General features: G+C 37.3%; 1 protein-coding gene across 1 annotated transcript in view; it reads left to right on the top strand.

Moving 5' to 3' along the window:
* The window catches only part of ANOS1 (anosmin 1), a 136,023-nt gene that overhangs the window by 68,319 nt on the left and 51,525 nt on the right, over positions 1-16,179 (top strand). The window contains exons 3-4 of the mRNA XM_085212661.1: positions 7,752-7,814; positions 10,914-11,136. Coding sequence (XP_085068787.1) covers positions 7,752-7,814; positions 10,914-11,136 — 286 coding nt within the window. The remainder of the gene's footprint in view (positions 1-7,751; positions 7,815-10,913; positions 11,137-16,179) is intronic.

Here is a 16,179-nt window from a genome sequence, read left to right on the forward strand (position 1 = left end):
AAATGGGTTTCAGAAAATGCTCTGAGGCTTCTTGACCAGCGTGTGTTATCAAAATACAAGATAATATGACAGCTACGTATTCTGAAACTGAACATTCCTCTTTGGGCTTATGGATTTTTTGGGGGATGAGGAACCAACCAAAAAATTAGTGCATCTCTGCTTCTAGCAGATTATTTTAAATAAAAGAAGAGAGAAATTGGAGAGGAGGAGGCTCAGGGGAGACCTTATTGCTTTCTATAACTACCTGAAGGGAGGTTGTAGTGAGCTGGGGGTCAGCCTCTTCTCTTGTGTAACTGGTGATAAAACTAGAGGGAATGACTTCAAGTTACAGCAGGGGAGATTTAGGCTGGACATTAGGAAATACTACTTTTCTGAAAGGGTGGTCAGGCACTGAAATGGGCTGCCCAGGGAGGTGGTGGAATCACTGACCCTGGAGGTGTCCAAGAAACGTTTGGATTTTGTTGAGGGACATGGTTTAGTGAGTACTATTGGTGATAGGTGGATGGTTGGACTGGATGATCTTGAAGGTCTTTTCCAACCTTGGTGATTCTGTGATTCTGTGGTAAGATAGATGTGTAGAGGGGTCCTGATCTGATAGGATGTACAAGCACCTGAGAGCCTAGTGACTCACAGTAGGCACCTAATGACTAGTAGAGGTGCTCACAAACTTGAGTTTGATATTCTGATACCATGAATGGAGTCTCAGAATCAACCAAATCATAAAGCATGGCTTTTGGAGACCACTGAGAATGATCCAGATTGGAAATGAGAAAAGGTTTTTTTGCACCATGAATAGGATTCACCTACCTGTCTCTGCAGGAATTCTCACTGCAAGTGCTTGAAATTCTTGTTGCATACCTATCTATCGAAGTTTTTCATTTTGCAATATTTATTGTGAAACAGGGCCACAGCTGTATGTTCTAACACTGATCAAAGATTTAAACTGGAGATAAAAACAAAATACAGCAAAGCAGAACAAACAAGAATCTTTAAATTGATATTTCTAACTCTAGTTTCATAATGAAAGTTTTATTTCTTCATTTCAGTTTGCAGAATTCAAGTATGGTGTTTCGAGTCCCTAGAAGGAAAACACCTATCTTAGATTTTTGAGGAAATTCATTTTTATGGGAAATTAAGAAACAAATGTATAAGTAAACTTTTGAAAAGTGATTTTATGAAACACATGTATATTCCAAAGGTATGAAAGCACACTCCTTCAGATTACTTCTTTGGTCTCATTTCAGGATACTTTTCTTAAGTTACATTGCAAATTGTTGAAGAGTTGTGATTACATGCTTTTATGGGTAATGATATTTTCCTATTCTGCTGACTTATTTCCTTATGGGAATAGCTTATAGAATTACAGAATATCCTTCTAAGTACAGAAGTACTATGACTGACTCATGTCAAGTGTTGCAGTGCTGGAATTTGATAATCTAATTTGGTCTTTGATTCAAATAGTAATAAAAAGAATGGTATTTCTTGTTAGCATTAATAAATGAGGTATGTGTCGTCTAGGAAGGGAATGTGTGAGTATTGCTGTTGGGAAACAAGTGAGACTGTTTCTTGCTTTTTTTTTTTTTTTAATTTTATTTTTAATTCATGTGCCTTTTTTTCCTGATATTTCTTTTCCATTGTATCATGCAAAATATTTTGAGTAAGCAAATTCTGTATCACATGATTCATACAGAAGAAAAGCCTCAAAAGAAAGTATGTTCTATTATATGGCAATTCTAATATCTGTTATTGTTCTCCCAGATTAATGTGCCATGAGTGGACTTGGACTGGATAAATTTTCAACTGTGTTTATATTGTCTTGAAACAATCAAAAAATGTTCTTTAGACAATTTAAATTCCTCTTTTTGAAACACAGAAAATAACTTCTATGCCTAATAGATATGTGCAAAACAAAACAAAAACATGTCAGGAGCTCTTGCATTTGTTTATGTTTTGCATTGTGTTTATCATTACTTTGCTGAGATGTACAAATGGAAAATCTTTTTTTTTCATTCTGTTGAGTGCAGTCATACATTTAAGAGTACCTATCACAAAGAGTTTCTCTGTAGGGTGTTGAACAGTATAATCTCCTTTGGCTTTTGTTAAATCCTTGACTCCAAGAATGTTCTCCACTCAATGCCTTATGGAGCACACATTTTTTTAGAGAATTTGTCTTCATGATTTGACAGGTTCTTAGGAGACTGATTATTAAGTGATCTATAGTAATAATGATATATGTATGTGTGTGTGCTTATGTGCACAGACAGATTTTGAAGGCTGAGCAATAGTGAGTGCTTTCTTAGGTCTGCTCCTATCACTTGCTGCCCTTGTTTAGCAGTGGTCTGAATGCAGAATGCAAGCCTGGACCTCCAGGTACGGGTGCTTTAGGAGGATTTGGCCTATCAATGTGAGTGTCATTTACACCCATTATCTTCTGAGGAATGCTATAGCCCATGTGCAATAGAGAAATAACGCCTGTTGGCTCGAGAGCTTTTGGTTAGGTCTTTGCTGAATCACACTCAAGATATAGGAAAGTAATACCCCAATTTTGTATTTTAAGATGAATTTTTACTGTGCAGTAACAGATACCTGTCAAAAAAACTGTCAATATGCTCTAAATATTGGCCCGATTCTGCTTTTTCTTGAGAGAAGCTTCAGCTTAGTGCTTGCTGCGGTTAGGTGGGCTAAAAATGACATAGATCCATAGTGGAGGAAGAAATGTTTCACTTCAGTATGATGCAGAGCACTGAAAATGTATGTTCTTCAGTAGGTCAAAAGAGGTAATTCTCATTATGTTTAGCACTGGTGCAGCCTAACCTTGAACATCATGTGCAGCAGTTCTAGGCTCTACAATATAACAAGAGTGTTAAGGTCCTTGAAAGCACCCAGCTGAGTGCAACAAAAAAGGGATGGAAGGCATATACTGTGAGGAGGAGCCAAGGGTACCTGGAATGTCTAGTATGGAGTAAGCAGAGAGGTGACCTCCTTGCTTTCTGCAGCTCCCTGAGGAAAGGAAGAGGAGAGGAAGGTGCTGGGCTCTGCTCCTAAGAGCCAGTGATACAGTGCAAGGGAACTACAGAAGAGTCCACCAGAGGAGGTTCAGACTGGACATTAGGAGAAATTTCTTTACTGTAAGAGTGGTCTAACAGTGAAGCAGGCTTCCTAGAGAGGTGATCAGTTCCCCTTGCCTGTCCGTGTTCAAGAGGCAGCTGGGTAATGCCATCATCAATACGCTTTAATCTTCGGCTATCCCTAAAGTGAACAGGCAATTGGACTTGGTGATCTTTATAGATTCCTTTCAACTGTTCTGTTCTATTTTGTTTTCCTCTTCTTTCTTCTTTGTTCCAAACTGTCCTAGTGCAGGGTTTCTGACAACGCTGGTGTCTGCTAGCGACTTTTCTCCAACTTACAGAATGACAGCTCCACTGAAGCTGGGCAATTGGTGTATGGATCAGCTAATGGTGCTAGGCTAAGTCCAGTGCTCTGAGGAGACTTCATGTAACAGGAATATGAAGCAAATATGAAAGATTTTTTGTTTGTATGTAATTAGGAGCATACTCTAATCAGCACTTATTAATCTTATGATGAAGGCCTTACAGATAGCTGCGTTATCAGAATATTCTGAGAACAGTCAGATGGCAGGATACCGCTCAGGTCTTGTTCTTTTTGTACAACTTTCTTTTGGAGCGACTGAGCTGAGGTGCACATCAGTTGTGCCATTCATAAAAGCAGGAGGTGCTTGGCAAAGCAGCAGTCAGTCAAAACACCGAAGCCTACTTACACTATAGATAAAGACATTCTTGTAGAAACACATAGAACAGTTCCCCTAAAATGCACAGCATTTTGATATTCCCTTCCAGGCATGCTGAACGTTTTACTCCACAGCCTGCAAGGAGGGTAGTCCAATAATGCAGTTAGCATGAACTTGTACCTGGTTCTCATCTCAAGCTTGTGGCAAGATTGTGGATATACTGATTTGGATACAGTCAGTGTGGCTGCATAGCCGTGAAAAAAGAATTAGGAGAAGGTAAGAATATGGAAATTGTGACAAGCCCTGGGAAATACTGATAAGAGTCCCAGCATGATCAAAATGTTGCCCGCTCTATTTTTACATAGATGTAAGCAGTGTAAATTGGTGTTAAATCTATCAGGCAATTAGAAGAGCTGTAAAATGGTGATGATGATGGAATGGCGCTCAAATGTACAATAACTCAGCCACAAGACAAACAACACTCCAGAATTAATTAAACTTACTGACTTCAGTGTCATTTTATAATGTATCCTCCTAATTGCTTTGTGTGCAGTGAATTTTTAAGAGCTAAATGTTGGGTCTAAAATACCACTATGTGTATTTATAGAATCATAGAATATCTTGGGTTGGAAGGAACCTTAAAGACTATCTAGTTCTAGCCCTCATGTTGTGGCAGGGTGGCCAACCACTAGATCAAGTTGCCCAGGTCCTCATCCAACCTGGCCTGAAGGGATGGGGCATCTATAACTTCTCTGGGTGACTGTTCCAATGCCTCACCACCATCTTAGTGAAAAATTTCCCCCTAACATCTAATCTAAATCTCCTTCTTTTAGTTTAAAACCATTCCCCCTTGTCTGATCGCTATCAAACCGTGTAAGAAGTCAGTCTCCCTCATGACTATAATTATAGAATCATAGAAGAGAATCATAGGATGGCTTGGGTTGGAAGGGACACACAGAATCACAGAATGGCCAGAGTTGGAAGGGATCTCAAGGATCATGAATCTCCCACCCCGTGCCACATACAGGGCCACCAACCTCCCCATTTAGTACTAGACCAGGCTGCCCAGGGCCCCAACCAATCTGGCCTCCAGGGACGAGGCATCCACAACCTCTCTGGGCAGCCTGTTCCAGCACCTCACCACTCTCTCTGTAAAGAACTTCCCCCTGACATCCAACCTAAATCTCCCATCCCTCAACTGAAAAGCGTTTCCCTTTGTTATGCAGTTATCTACCCTTTCAAAGAGTTGATTCTCCTGTTTGTAGGCGCCCTTTACGTATTGAAAGGCTGCAATGAGGTCACCCTGCAGCCTTCTCTTCTCCAGGCTGAACAAGCCCAGCTCCTTCAGCCTGTCTTCATAGGGGAGGTGCTCCAGTCCCCTGATCATCTTTGTGACTCTCCTCTGGACCCTCTCCAACAGCTCTCTGTCTTTCTTGTACTGAGGGCTCCAGACTTGGACATAGTATTCCAGATGGGGCCTCACAAGAGCAGAGTAGAGGGGGACAATCACCTCCCTCAAGGAGGACCTCAAGGATCATCAAGTTCCAACATCCCCTTCTGCAGACAGGGATGCAAACTACTGGATTAAGTACTAGATCATTGTCATGGTTTTATCTCTAGATCAGTGTCCGTTATAGGGGAACAGCAGACCCACTGGCCCAAAAAGGAGGGAGATGGAATGAAAGGGAAAAAAACAGTGGCAGTGATCTGAGAAGGAAAACAAACTTAGTTTACTAATTATAATAGCAAAAATACAAGTTAATTAGGATTGAATCTAATAAATCAAGTAAATGAGAGAGTTTTCTGAGAACCAAAGTTCTTACTCTGTTCCACCAGAGAGCAAAGAGAGCTAGCCTTATGACTTCCAGTCAGTTTTATTTTTCCCTTTTCCCACAAGTTGGAAATGAAAAAACAAAGTCTTCTGGAAGCTGTGATTCATTCCTCTTCCGGGACTGAAGCTGCAGCATTAACTCTTTAACTCCAAGTACACTGCATGATGTTATAATGTGGAATACCGATAATAAATCACAAAGCCATAACAATCAGGTAGCCCCTGAGCCCCATTCAACCTGGCCTTGAACATGGGGCATCTACAACCTCTCTGGGCAACCTGTTCCATCACTTCACCTCTCTCTCAGTGTAAAACTTTCCCTGACTTCTAATCAAAAACTTCTCTCCTTTAGTTTAAAATCATTTCCTCTTGTCCTATCACTACCCAAAGAACCCTTATACAATGAGGTCTTACTAGAGCCTTCTTTTCTCCAAGCTAAACAAGCCCAGCTTCTTCTACCTTTCTTCATAGGAGAAGTGCTCTGGCACTCTGATAATTCTTGTGGCCCTCCACTGGACCCACTCCAACAACTCCATGTCTTTCTTGTGCTAGGGTCCCAAACCTGGATGCAGTACTCCAGATGGGGCCTCACAAGGGCAGAGCAGAGGGAGACAATCACCTTCCTTGCCCTAGTGGCCATCCCTCTTTTTATACAGCCCAGGATACAGATGGCCTTCTGGGCTGCATGTGCACACTGCTGGCTCTTGTCCAAATTTTCACCAGAGCACCCAAGTCCTTCTCTGTAGGGCTGCTCTCAAGGAATTCTTCTCCCAGTCTGTACACATATTGGAATTGCCCTGACCCAAGTACACTTGGCTTTATTTAATCTCATTAGGTTCTCATGGGCCCACTTCTCAATCTTGCCCAGATCCCTTTAGATGGTATCCCTTCCTTTTGTAGTAACAATTGCACCACTCAGCCTGGTATTGTCCAAACCAAGCTGTACCTTACTGATGGTACGCTTAATTCCACCATCTGTATAATTGGTAATGATGGTGAAGAGCATCAGTCCCATGATGGACTACTGCAGGACATCACTTGTCACTGGCCTATACCTGTACACAGAGCAGAGAGAAAATGTGTTTTACATTCATAAACTACGTAACCTGTATGACTAATGGTTTTATATTTTTAAACTTTGTCACTAGAAAGAAAAACGTTTAACTTCTAAAAAATTAATGTTTTTAGCGTATTAATGATACAAGAGAATAGCTGTTCTGAAATGTAGCGTGTATGTATTTGTTGTATTTGCTCAACAAAAATGTAAATACTTCCAATTTAATACTATGTATAAGAGAAACAAATAATATGAACATGTGTCAGTTTCTAAGAATTGCATGTCATAGGCCTTTCCTTTTGTGCAGTAACTACCTTTCAAGTTTTACCAGCAAGAGTAGATGCTTAATAACTTCCAACAATGCTTTTTTTTTTTTTTTTTTTTCCCCAAGATCATTTACCTAACTGGATGGAAGTTTAAATTTATATTTCAGCTGCAGTAAGTTTATTTTATGTTGAAAAGTTTGACTCAGGTTTCAGAGTTTGAATCTCAGATATGCAGTGTTTGAATCTGAACTCTGTATATCCATTGTAGTACAGACTGAAGGTGAAAAAATGATAATGTGGAACTTGAAATAAAGTGATTTTGCTAACAGACCAGTGAACATTGTCTATTTATACAGGAATAGTGGCTAAATCGCTGCTGAGTTTACTCTATAACTTGCTGAAATAGTTTCTCCCATGGGAAGACAATGTCCCCATCTAATCTTTAGGCTGATCAGAAAGGAGAAGATTTAAGTTTTTGCACTTTAGATTAGTACTCTTGACATTGCTCTGTGATCCAATGACACGATGTTAAATGTTATTAGGACCTAGACTCAGTAATGCAGAAAATAGGATGGCATATAAATAAGAAGGGCATATAAATAAGAAGGGCAATTGTCTTGTACTGTAAGAAGCACTGAAAATGTTTCTTGTATTCTCAACAGTGTTTGGCGTGCCCTTGCTCTGACACCATGACTCAATGACACAATCTTATCCTCAGGAGAAGTGGATTTTTAAAACCTGTTATTAACTTCCTATGGGCCACACAAACAATCAGAGAACAAACTGGGGTCATTTGTAGATGTTTATTTCTTTCTCTTCTTGACACTTTCCCCTCTTGACTCTTCCTAGTGCCTGGAGCCCTGCAAAGAATCCTGGGACTTGAAGAAAAACCATTGCCAAAGCTTCTGTGAGGTATGTCAGCCCTGGGGCATTCTTTCTCACTTTCTTCCAGCTGCCTCTTTCACTTACACTATCAGAGGTGTGAGCTTTAAGGAGACAGCTAACAAACATGGGATGTTTATAGCATTTTCTTTCATTTTAATGGATACACTTGTAATAATGTAGCTTCATATGTCTGAGGGAAAAAAAGTTTTTTTTTTTTCCTAACTAAATGATCATGAAGTTTGAAGAACTGATTGGTCACACTCATGTAATATCTCGGAGAAGGTGCTATTAAATACCTCCTTTATTTCTCTCACATACCTTCTCCCTTTTCTGTTTAAAAAAAGGTTGTTTTGTTGGTGTTTTGTTTTTTTTTTTTAAGGATAAAAACATCCCAAATGTGAAAATCCTTGTGTAAGATAGCTAGGAAAAAGGATGGCATTTCATTTGCAAAGATCAGTCTGATTTTAAAAAGAATGTTTGTAACTGGATTCAGAAGAAAGGCATCAAAATTCATAATTATTCAGGATTAAGTCTTTTCTGAAGAAAACTGTTTCTGCATAGCATTTCAAAATAACCTTGTGAATAAACAAGCGTAGATCAATTAAACTAGTACAAAATGGGAGACAGATTGGTTTTGAAGCATCCTTAACTGGTTTTTAGTACAAAGTAAAACACCATTTCAGTAGAAGTTTGCTTTATTACGTAGATATACCTTTATTCAAATCAATTAAAATGTGTATTTATTATGATTTTCAGCTTGTCTTACAAAAACAGAATTGACCTTAACTGATATACTCAACTGATTTATCATCTTCATCACTGTGAATGCTCCTTTGCTGATAGAACAACGTCTTGTTTAAACAGTTTTAAATATCTTGATTAGGAAAGGTTGTCATTTCAACTAAAAACGTAAATTTTAGATCCAAATAGCTATATGTAAATAAGGATTAAAAGAATACTAATCTATTTAGCTATATTAGAAGAACAAGTAAAAATTTCTCATTAAAATCAATCCCTGTAAACGTTCTTTCACTGGAATCAGTTGCTGCTTCTTCATATAACAAAATTCTGGAGAAGTGTAATAAAGCATTTTTAGCGTGTGTAATTTATGTCATCCTCATATATCACTTCCTACTCAGGCTGTTTCCAGATATGGATGTAAAAATGTATAAATTTGGTTTAAAAGGAAAACATTTGTAGAACACTGTTCTATTGTAGTTAAAAACAGTGAGCATCCTTCTTTGATTAGTGTTTTGTGGTTGAAACTAAATTTAGAACTTCAAAGGCCAGTAATGAAGAGCAGCACATTTAGCAGCTAACTGAAAAATGAGCTGTGAAATAGGGTGAGGAAGAGAAGCCTTGAGGATGTATTATGCCTCAGGGAGCTGTAAAGTTTTTAATTAAGTAGCTGCAAATTTGCGATGTTTTAGGATTTGAAATTTGCTTGACACACACACAGATCATTTTCCTTTCTTTCTTTCAAGCTTATGTATACTCCTTAGACATTATCTGAATGTATTAAGACAGACCGTTTTCATTTGAGAAAATGAAAATTTGAGAATAAATTCATCTTTATTTACTTTGTATAAAAACTTCAGCTTTGTATTTCTCAAGGTCTGTTGTTGCTTATAAGTCCTTATCTAAGTAATGTATGCTACTGTTAAAGTAACCTTCACATGAAGAAGAAAAGGAAACATTTTGCCTGTCTCCTTTGTTTTCCAAAAGTTCAATTTCCTGCTGATTTCTTAAGTCACAGTGAAATCAGGTATGGTCAGCAGGGAGAACAGCATGAGTGCATGTTCAAGGAACACTGGGATGAATAGGAGAGAGAAGGGGACTGCTCATTTTGGCAGTCATTGCAGTAGTTATAGCGTGTCACTAAAATATATGCTGAAGAGTTTGGTTCAAAAATTTTGTACTACTCTATAAGACAGTATGTGAGAGGTACGTTAGTGGCACATTCCTGGATTCTGGAGCATAAACAGACACATACTCAGGGAGGCCTCACATGGGCCTCCTTATACTTAACCGTATTTCTCAAGTTGCTGTAAATTGCAAGCAGTATAAATTAAAAAAGTAAAATTTGAATATGGAAGATAGAGATGAAGTTGCAGAAATTACAAGAATGGGTTTATGGAGAGTAGGTTGTAAACTTGGATAACACCAGTTATGCAGTTTAACTACCTGCAGTTTCACTGGTCTTTTTGAGGGAATTGCCAAAACTGGTTATACACCAAACTAAATAAAGCACCAGCTAAAAGAGGAGGTGAAATCCTCGTGTTGTACGCAGTGTTCTCCATGGGGTTCTAGATGCTGTTTTTAATACAGCTGGAAAAAAAACTGTCAAATGTCTGAGTAGTGCATATACTGTAAAATGCATATGCTTTGAAACAGTGTCTCCGATAGCTAGGAGCTTTCTCTGAGAGGTAGCATTTACTTGAGCTTTAATTAATGTATTTAAGCTCTGTTCCCAGTTTTTTGCAGGGGAGTTGGACTAGATGACCTTTAAAGGTCCCTTCTAACTCAAAGTAGATTCTGTGACTCTATGATACTATTTTAATCTGTATTTTCTGCTGATCTTTTTATCAGAAATTTTATTTCAGTTCCATGAATAATTATTAAAATACTACCAAGGAAATAAAGATGTCCTTCTCTTAACCAATTCAGTTCAGACAGTATAAGGAAGCAAGATTTCACTTATTGTCCTAGCATGGTGTTACATAAGATATTGTGGATAGAGTTCATGAAATAAGAAGGGAGGAATGTGGAGCAGTCAAAAAAAAAAAAAAAAAAAAAAAAAGACCATCTGACCATCGCTTCCCCTGTTTTCAGATTTTTAAAAATCTTATTGAGCAAGTTTGTAGCTAGGCAATGTGAGGAAAACAAGAGAAATCTGGCAGATGTAAACAGCTTTATTCCATTAAAGATGGTGATCGTACTTGAGGGAATTTGTGCACTTGGCATGCTTTTTTAGAGGGGACTTGAATACACAAATCTTCAGGGATAGTCTTGCAAAAGATGAAAATCTGAAATTATCTTTGGAGGTCTTGGGAAATGTAGAACAGTTTTGCTTTTTTTTTTCTTCCTCTTGAAAACTTTTTTACAATTCTTTTGTTTTTCCTTTAGCCTCTTTTCCCCAAGAAGAATTATGAATGCCTAACTAGCTGTGAATTCCTTAAATACATCCTGTCTGTGAAGCAAGGGGACTGCCCAGCACCTGAAAAGGCCAGTGGTTTTGCAGCTGCCTGTGTTGAAAGCTGTGAAGCTGATAGTGAATGTTCTGGAGTGAAGAAATGCTGTTCCAACGGATGTGGTCACACATGCCAAGTTCCCAAGAACCTGTACAAAGGTAGAAATTATTATTAATATGTACTTATACTGGGCTAATAACCTCAGGCCATAGTAAAATCTCTTAGAGAATTAGGACTTTCATTTCACAGGAATTTGTATGGAGAAGACTGGAGGAAGATTCTTGTGGAGGTGTGACTGGATGCATAAAATATGGAAAGACAAAGAAAAATGTTGTTCCAGTTTCTGATTTCTTTTTTCTGCCTTACGAAGGCCATATCTGGAAATCTGTGGAATGTAAGCATATGGCTATTATGCAGAACAATCTTGCCAGTTTAGGTGAAATCTCACTTAATTCGATGCAGATGAGAGAGAATGCACCAGGAAAATATTTAACAATAAATAGTTCAAGTCATATTAATCACAAATGACATTTATGATTATGAGCCAAAAAGATAGCACTACTGAATAGGAATTGTGTGGTAACAAAGCCAAAGAACAAATCAATGTAATGTATTTGGAGTTGGTGTACTTAATGACCTAGATAAAGCCCACATATATGTTACTGCATTATTTAAATTTAAGGCACCATGAATTATTCAGTAAGTTTTTATTTGTCTGGAGTCCTGAGATTCTGTCCTTGCCATCCATCAGCAAGAGCATACAGATTTAGGAAAGATTTGTGCTTATATAACCTCCAGATTTTAATTTGTTATGTTTATTTTTAAAAAGCTTTATGTATGAAATACTTTTAAAATATGCTTCTAACTCAAAGCAACAACCATTTGTGAAAGACATTTTCTTGCTAAATTGGAGTTAGAACATTCTGTTAAAAATCCATTCTTCTTACTTTAGTGATAAAAAATAAATACTAATCAGGTATGCTGCTGATAGCTTGGGCTCTCCCTGGAGAGAGCAATCAGCAGAACTCTGAACTAAGTTTCAGGCTTAGATCTGAATCCAGTCTTATTTCCATCTGCCGATCTCCAGTTGTTTGCAACACTGAAAACACAGGATGAATGTTTGGAGGAGGTCAGAATTGTTGACCTTTCCTGGCATACAAACCTGCTAACGGTACTTGAAATAGAACAGGCTATCATGATTTTGTGCATGTTTGATTACAACAAATATCAGGCCTGTTTTGATGTTGGAAGTCAAATATGTGAAGGAGATGGTGATTTGTTTTTAAGTTAATTCTTTTAACTGAAATGTTAATGCATATTTTTAAATGTCCCTACTGATGAGAATGCATGCAAAAAATAATATACTTTGACTTTTGTATCCTGAGTTTGAATGTACAACATTGGCCATCAACACAGTCTTATTTACTTACATAACTGGAGAAAATTTGATATAGAAGACATTGAATTTGAGTATACATGAAACGAATCAAAACACTACTTGAAGTAGTTTGAATGGTAAGCAATACTGTGATCCAGAAATTCTTCTTTCAAGGGACATCAGAGCAGGCTTGTCAAACTATAAAGAACTAATATACTCTCATCCACACCGACCTTTAAAATGAAAATTATTTAAATGGACTATTTAGTTATTTCTGTCATCTTCTTGAGACTATTGAACAGAGCAGTAAACTCAGCATTTGTATTGCAGGTGTAATTAATGGTTTACATAGGCAGGGTCCATACTACAATCACTAAACATCTTGCTGCAGGCCATTCCAGTAAATGTGGCAGCCAAAGAAGGTGAAAACAAAACTAGCAGTAAACAAGTGAAACAAGATGACACATTTTTTTGGAGGGGGACACAAGATATCATATATTGTATAACTGCACACTGCAAAGTCTGCCTTTGTTTGGCCTAATTATGTAGTAGCAGAATTAACCTTCTCTAGCATTCTATCACCTATCTGCAGGAGGTGCTTTCTTGTAAGAACATATATTTTTTGCAGAGGAAGGTCAAACCCAATACAGTACTGCCTTCTCAGCTGATGAATTCAGCTAATTAGCCTCTTCAACCTGTCTTTCTGCAACAAAGAACAAATAGAAGCTGAGCAGGCTTGTTATTCATTTCCTCCAAGGGTAAATGACCTTACTGTCACTAAAAAGCAAACTCTGCAAGCATGACTGAGATCTAGTGAACACGTCTAGTACTTATTCTTACCATTTTGACAGCACTCACAGCTAGAAAGTGAACTCAGATTGAATCTAAGAGTCTGCAGAAGTTGATAGAGTTTCAGTGTTAATCAAGTTCTGGAGTTGAAAGTTACAACAATGGATATAAAATACCTGATATAACTGGATGTGCCCTCTAGTACTGAGTGTAAAAGCCAAATCCTAAAAGGATATCAAGGTAAGTATGCTTACACCAAAGTTATATGTTGAAAGTGTTTTTGGGTTTAACTGTATTTGTTTTCCCTTTTTTTTAATTGGCTTGTATTCAATAATGATCAAGTTGTCTGTATCAATGCATTTTTCTCATCTCTGTTAGGAGTAGTATTACTGCTCAGTTACACAGTCTTCAATTTTTTTTTTTTTTGCCTTTGCTCAAGATATGAAATGTTTTCTCTTACTCTTCTGTTATCTGCCTCATCCACCTTCTTTGTGTTGTCTCAATTAGTAAAGGACTTCAGAAATTTTTTCTGCTTTTCCATTGCCTATTTAATTTTTTTGTTCTATTTGGATATAATTCTATCTAAATATCTAAGATAGACTTGGTATTCTATGGATAGAAATGAGAGGAATATTTCTGCTTAGAAATAAGATCATATAAAACCATGGAACAAAAAGAAAGAGAAAATGATGTCCAATGCTTGATCACAATGGCTTTGTCTAACACCCACATATTCATCTCCAAGTAAGGGCATGAACATGTATCTTTTTTTCCACACTCATCTGATTACAGCTGAATAATTACCCATCACCTTTTTCCTTTTCAGAAATAAGTGGCTTCTCAATCTCTTTTGATCAGAGTTTCAGGTTCGTACTGCCTAATCCAGCCTAATTAATTTTGTCTGAAATGTATTAGGGAGTAATCCCTACAGCAGACCAAACTGCAGATACGAGCAAAGTGAGTTATAAAGAGAAGTTCATGATGTTTAAAAGCTAAGATGGTATAGCAGTGTCACAATAGGACAGCTGGAGCCAGAACTGTCATCCATAGTTTAAAAGTTTTTTCATGGTTAACAAAAAATAATTGCATATTTAAAAAAAAATTGCACAGCTTTAGAGGTGCTTACTTTGCATCTTTGAACAACTGTTTAGAATTGTGTTGACTTTTTTGTGTTGACAGCATGAATGTAGCTTTTACTGTCTGAAACCATTCTATGAAAGCTTTTTGAATTCCTGGGAAATCAACATTTAAAGTACAGATTCTTATGATAGAAGAGTATACAAGTATTTTTTGTAGCACAAAGTCATATGAATGTTTTGAAATACACCTTTGGAAGTGCTTCTTTCTTTTTTTTTTTTTCTTTTCTTTTCTTTTCTTTGGTGGGCTTTGGTGCTGCACACATAGAGCAATCAGTGATTTAAATTCTTCAAACACTACTTTGAAGGACTAATTTGTCCCATCAAGATGAAAGGGTTATCCATTCACATGATAAAGAGCACAATGAAGAGTAATTGCATCTACACATCTGGATATGAAATTGGTGATGCTGGTTCTACAAGAGTTTCAGAATGCACTTGAGTGATGCTCTAGTTTGTGCTGCTGAAATCCATCTGCGCACAATTACATAACAGCAGAGAGGCTGAGTTACTTGGAATCAAGCAAATCCAACTGCCCCTAATGCAGAGCAGATGGAATTTTCTTAACATGCAAATTGTAGGATTATTGTACATTGTAATTAAAGAAGGATTTTGAAACACAGAAATCAGAACTGACAGGATCTATGATGTTAGTTATATTAGACTAAGACAACTGACTGTTGAATGATACGCATGGTTTAAGCTGTGATGGTACTGCATTTATGTACTGAATTTTCCTTAGGTTGATTTTAGGTTTCTTTTGTATTGAACTGGGGCTAATTATTGAATCACATTTAGGAGAAGACCTCTTAAAACATAAAAGTAAAATTACTTGGTCATCTAAGATTCACTATTCCAGCCATCTATGACAGACTGAGTAGAAACATTCATATTACAATTTATTGAACCAGTGTATACAGCTGTTCTTTTATTGGCCCCCAATGAAATGGTGAAATATAAATATATAAATATAAAGATAAAACACATACAATAATTTAATAAGAAGATTTATATTTCAGCATAGAATTCTTGTGTGTAGCATATCCCAAAGTGACAAAATGATGCACAATTAAATATATGAGCTTCTAATATCTATCTAGGGAAATGCTTGATACGTTGATTTAATCAGAAGATGCCAAATTTGATTTTGGTGTTCTCCTTCAAACTGCTACAAAAATAGTTTCAAAGAGACAATGCTATCAAGTGTCAAAGCAACAGAAATAACTGTCCTTCAGTAACATAATGTAATGAGAAATTACTCTAAATATTATAAAGACAGCTTGGGCTCTGAAATGTAAAAATTGGAGTGACAGACACGTCATACACTATGGCTGCATGCTGCTCAGGAAAAGGCAAGCAGCATACTTACATATATAAGATGAACGCAAAAGATTGAAAATAATTCTGCTACTGTAGTCTGCGTTGGTAAAGGCTCTTCTGGGGACTGTGTCTAGTTTTAGGCGTGGCTTTGGAGAAGGACTGTAGTCCAATGGAAGAGTTTCAACAGTATTACTGCAAGGATAATCAGAGGAAAAGAAACTCTTGGAGTGCACCACAGTTATTAGACTGAAGAAGAGAGCAATGAAAGACATGACAACAATCCTGCAGTGCTCAGAAGACTTCTCCATAGGTGAAAGATATAATCTGTTGTTCATGATGCATGAACACAAGTACTGAGTTTAAAATGCAGCAAAGAAGACTAAGCAAGGGAAAATTTTATAATGTTAAGGGTAGACAAGCAGTAGAAAGAAATGAAGATTGCCAAGTGATGCTGTGAAAATTCCATGATGAGAAGTGTACAAAGACACAATTGGGTGAAAATCTGAATGGCAGTATTGTTGATTCAGCTTGAGATCAAAGGATTTTTCTCCAGGTTATCAAAACATATATGGAAACTG

This window comes from Meleagris gallopavo, chromosome 1 (genome assembly GCF_905368555.1).
Source record: "Meleagris gallopavo chromosome 1, MGAL_WU_HG_1.1, whole genome shotgun sequence".
Lineage (NCBI taxonomy): Eukaryota > Metazoa > Chordata > Aves > Galliformes > Phasianidae > Meleagris > Meleagris gallopavo.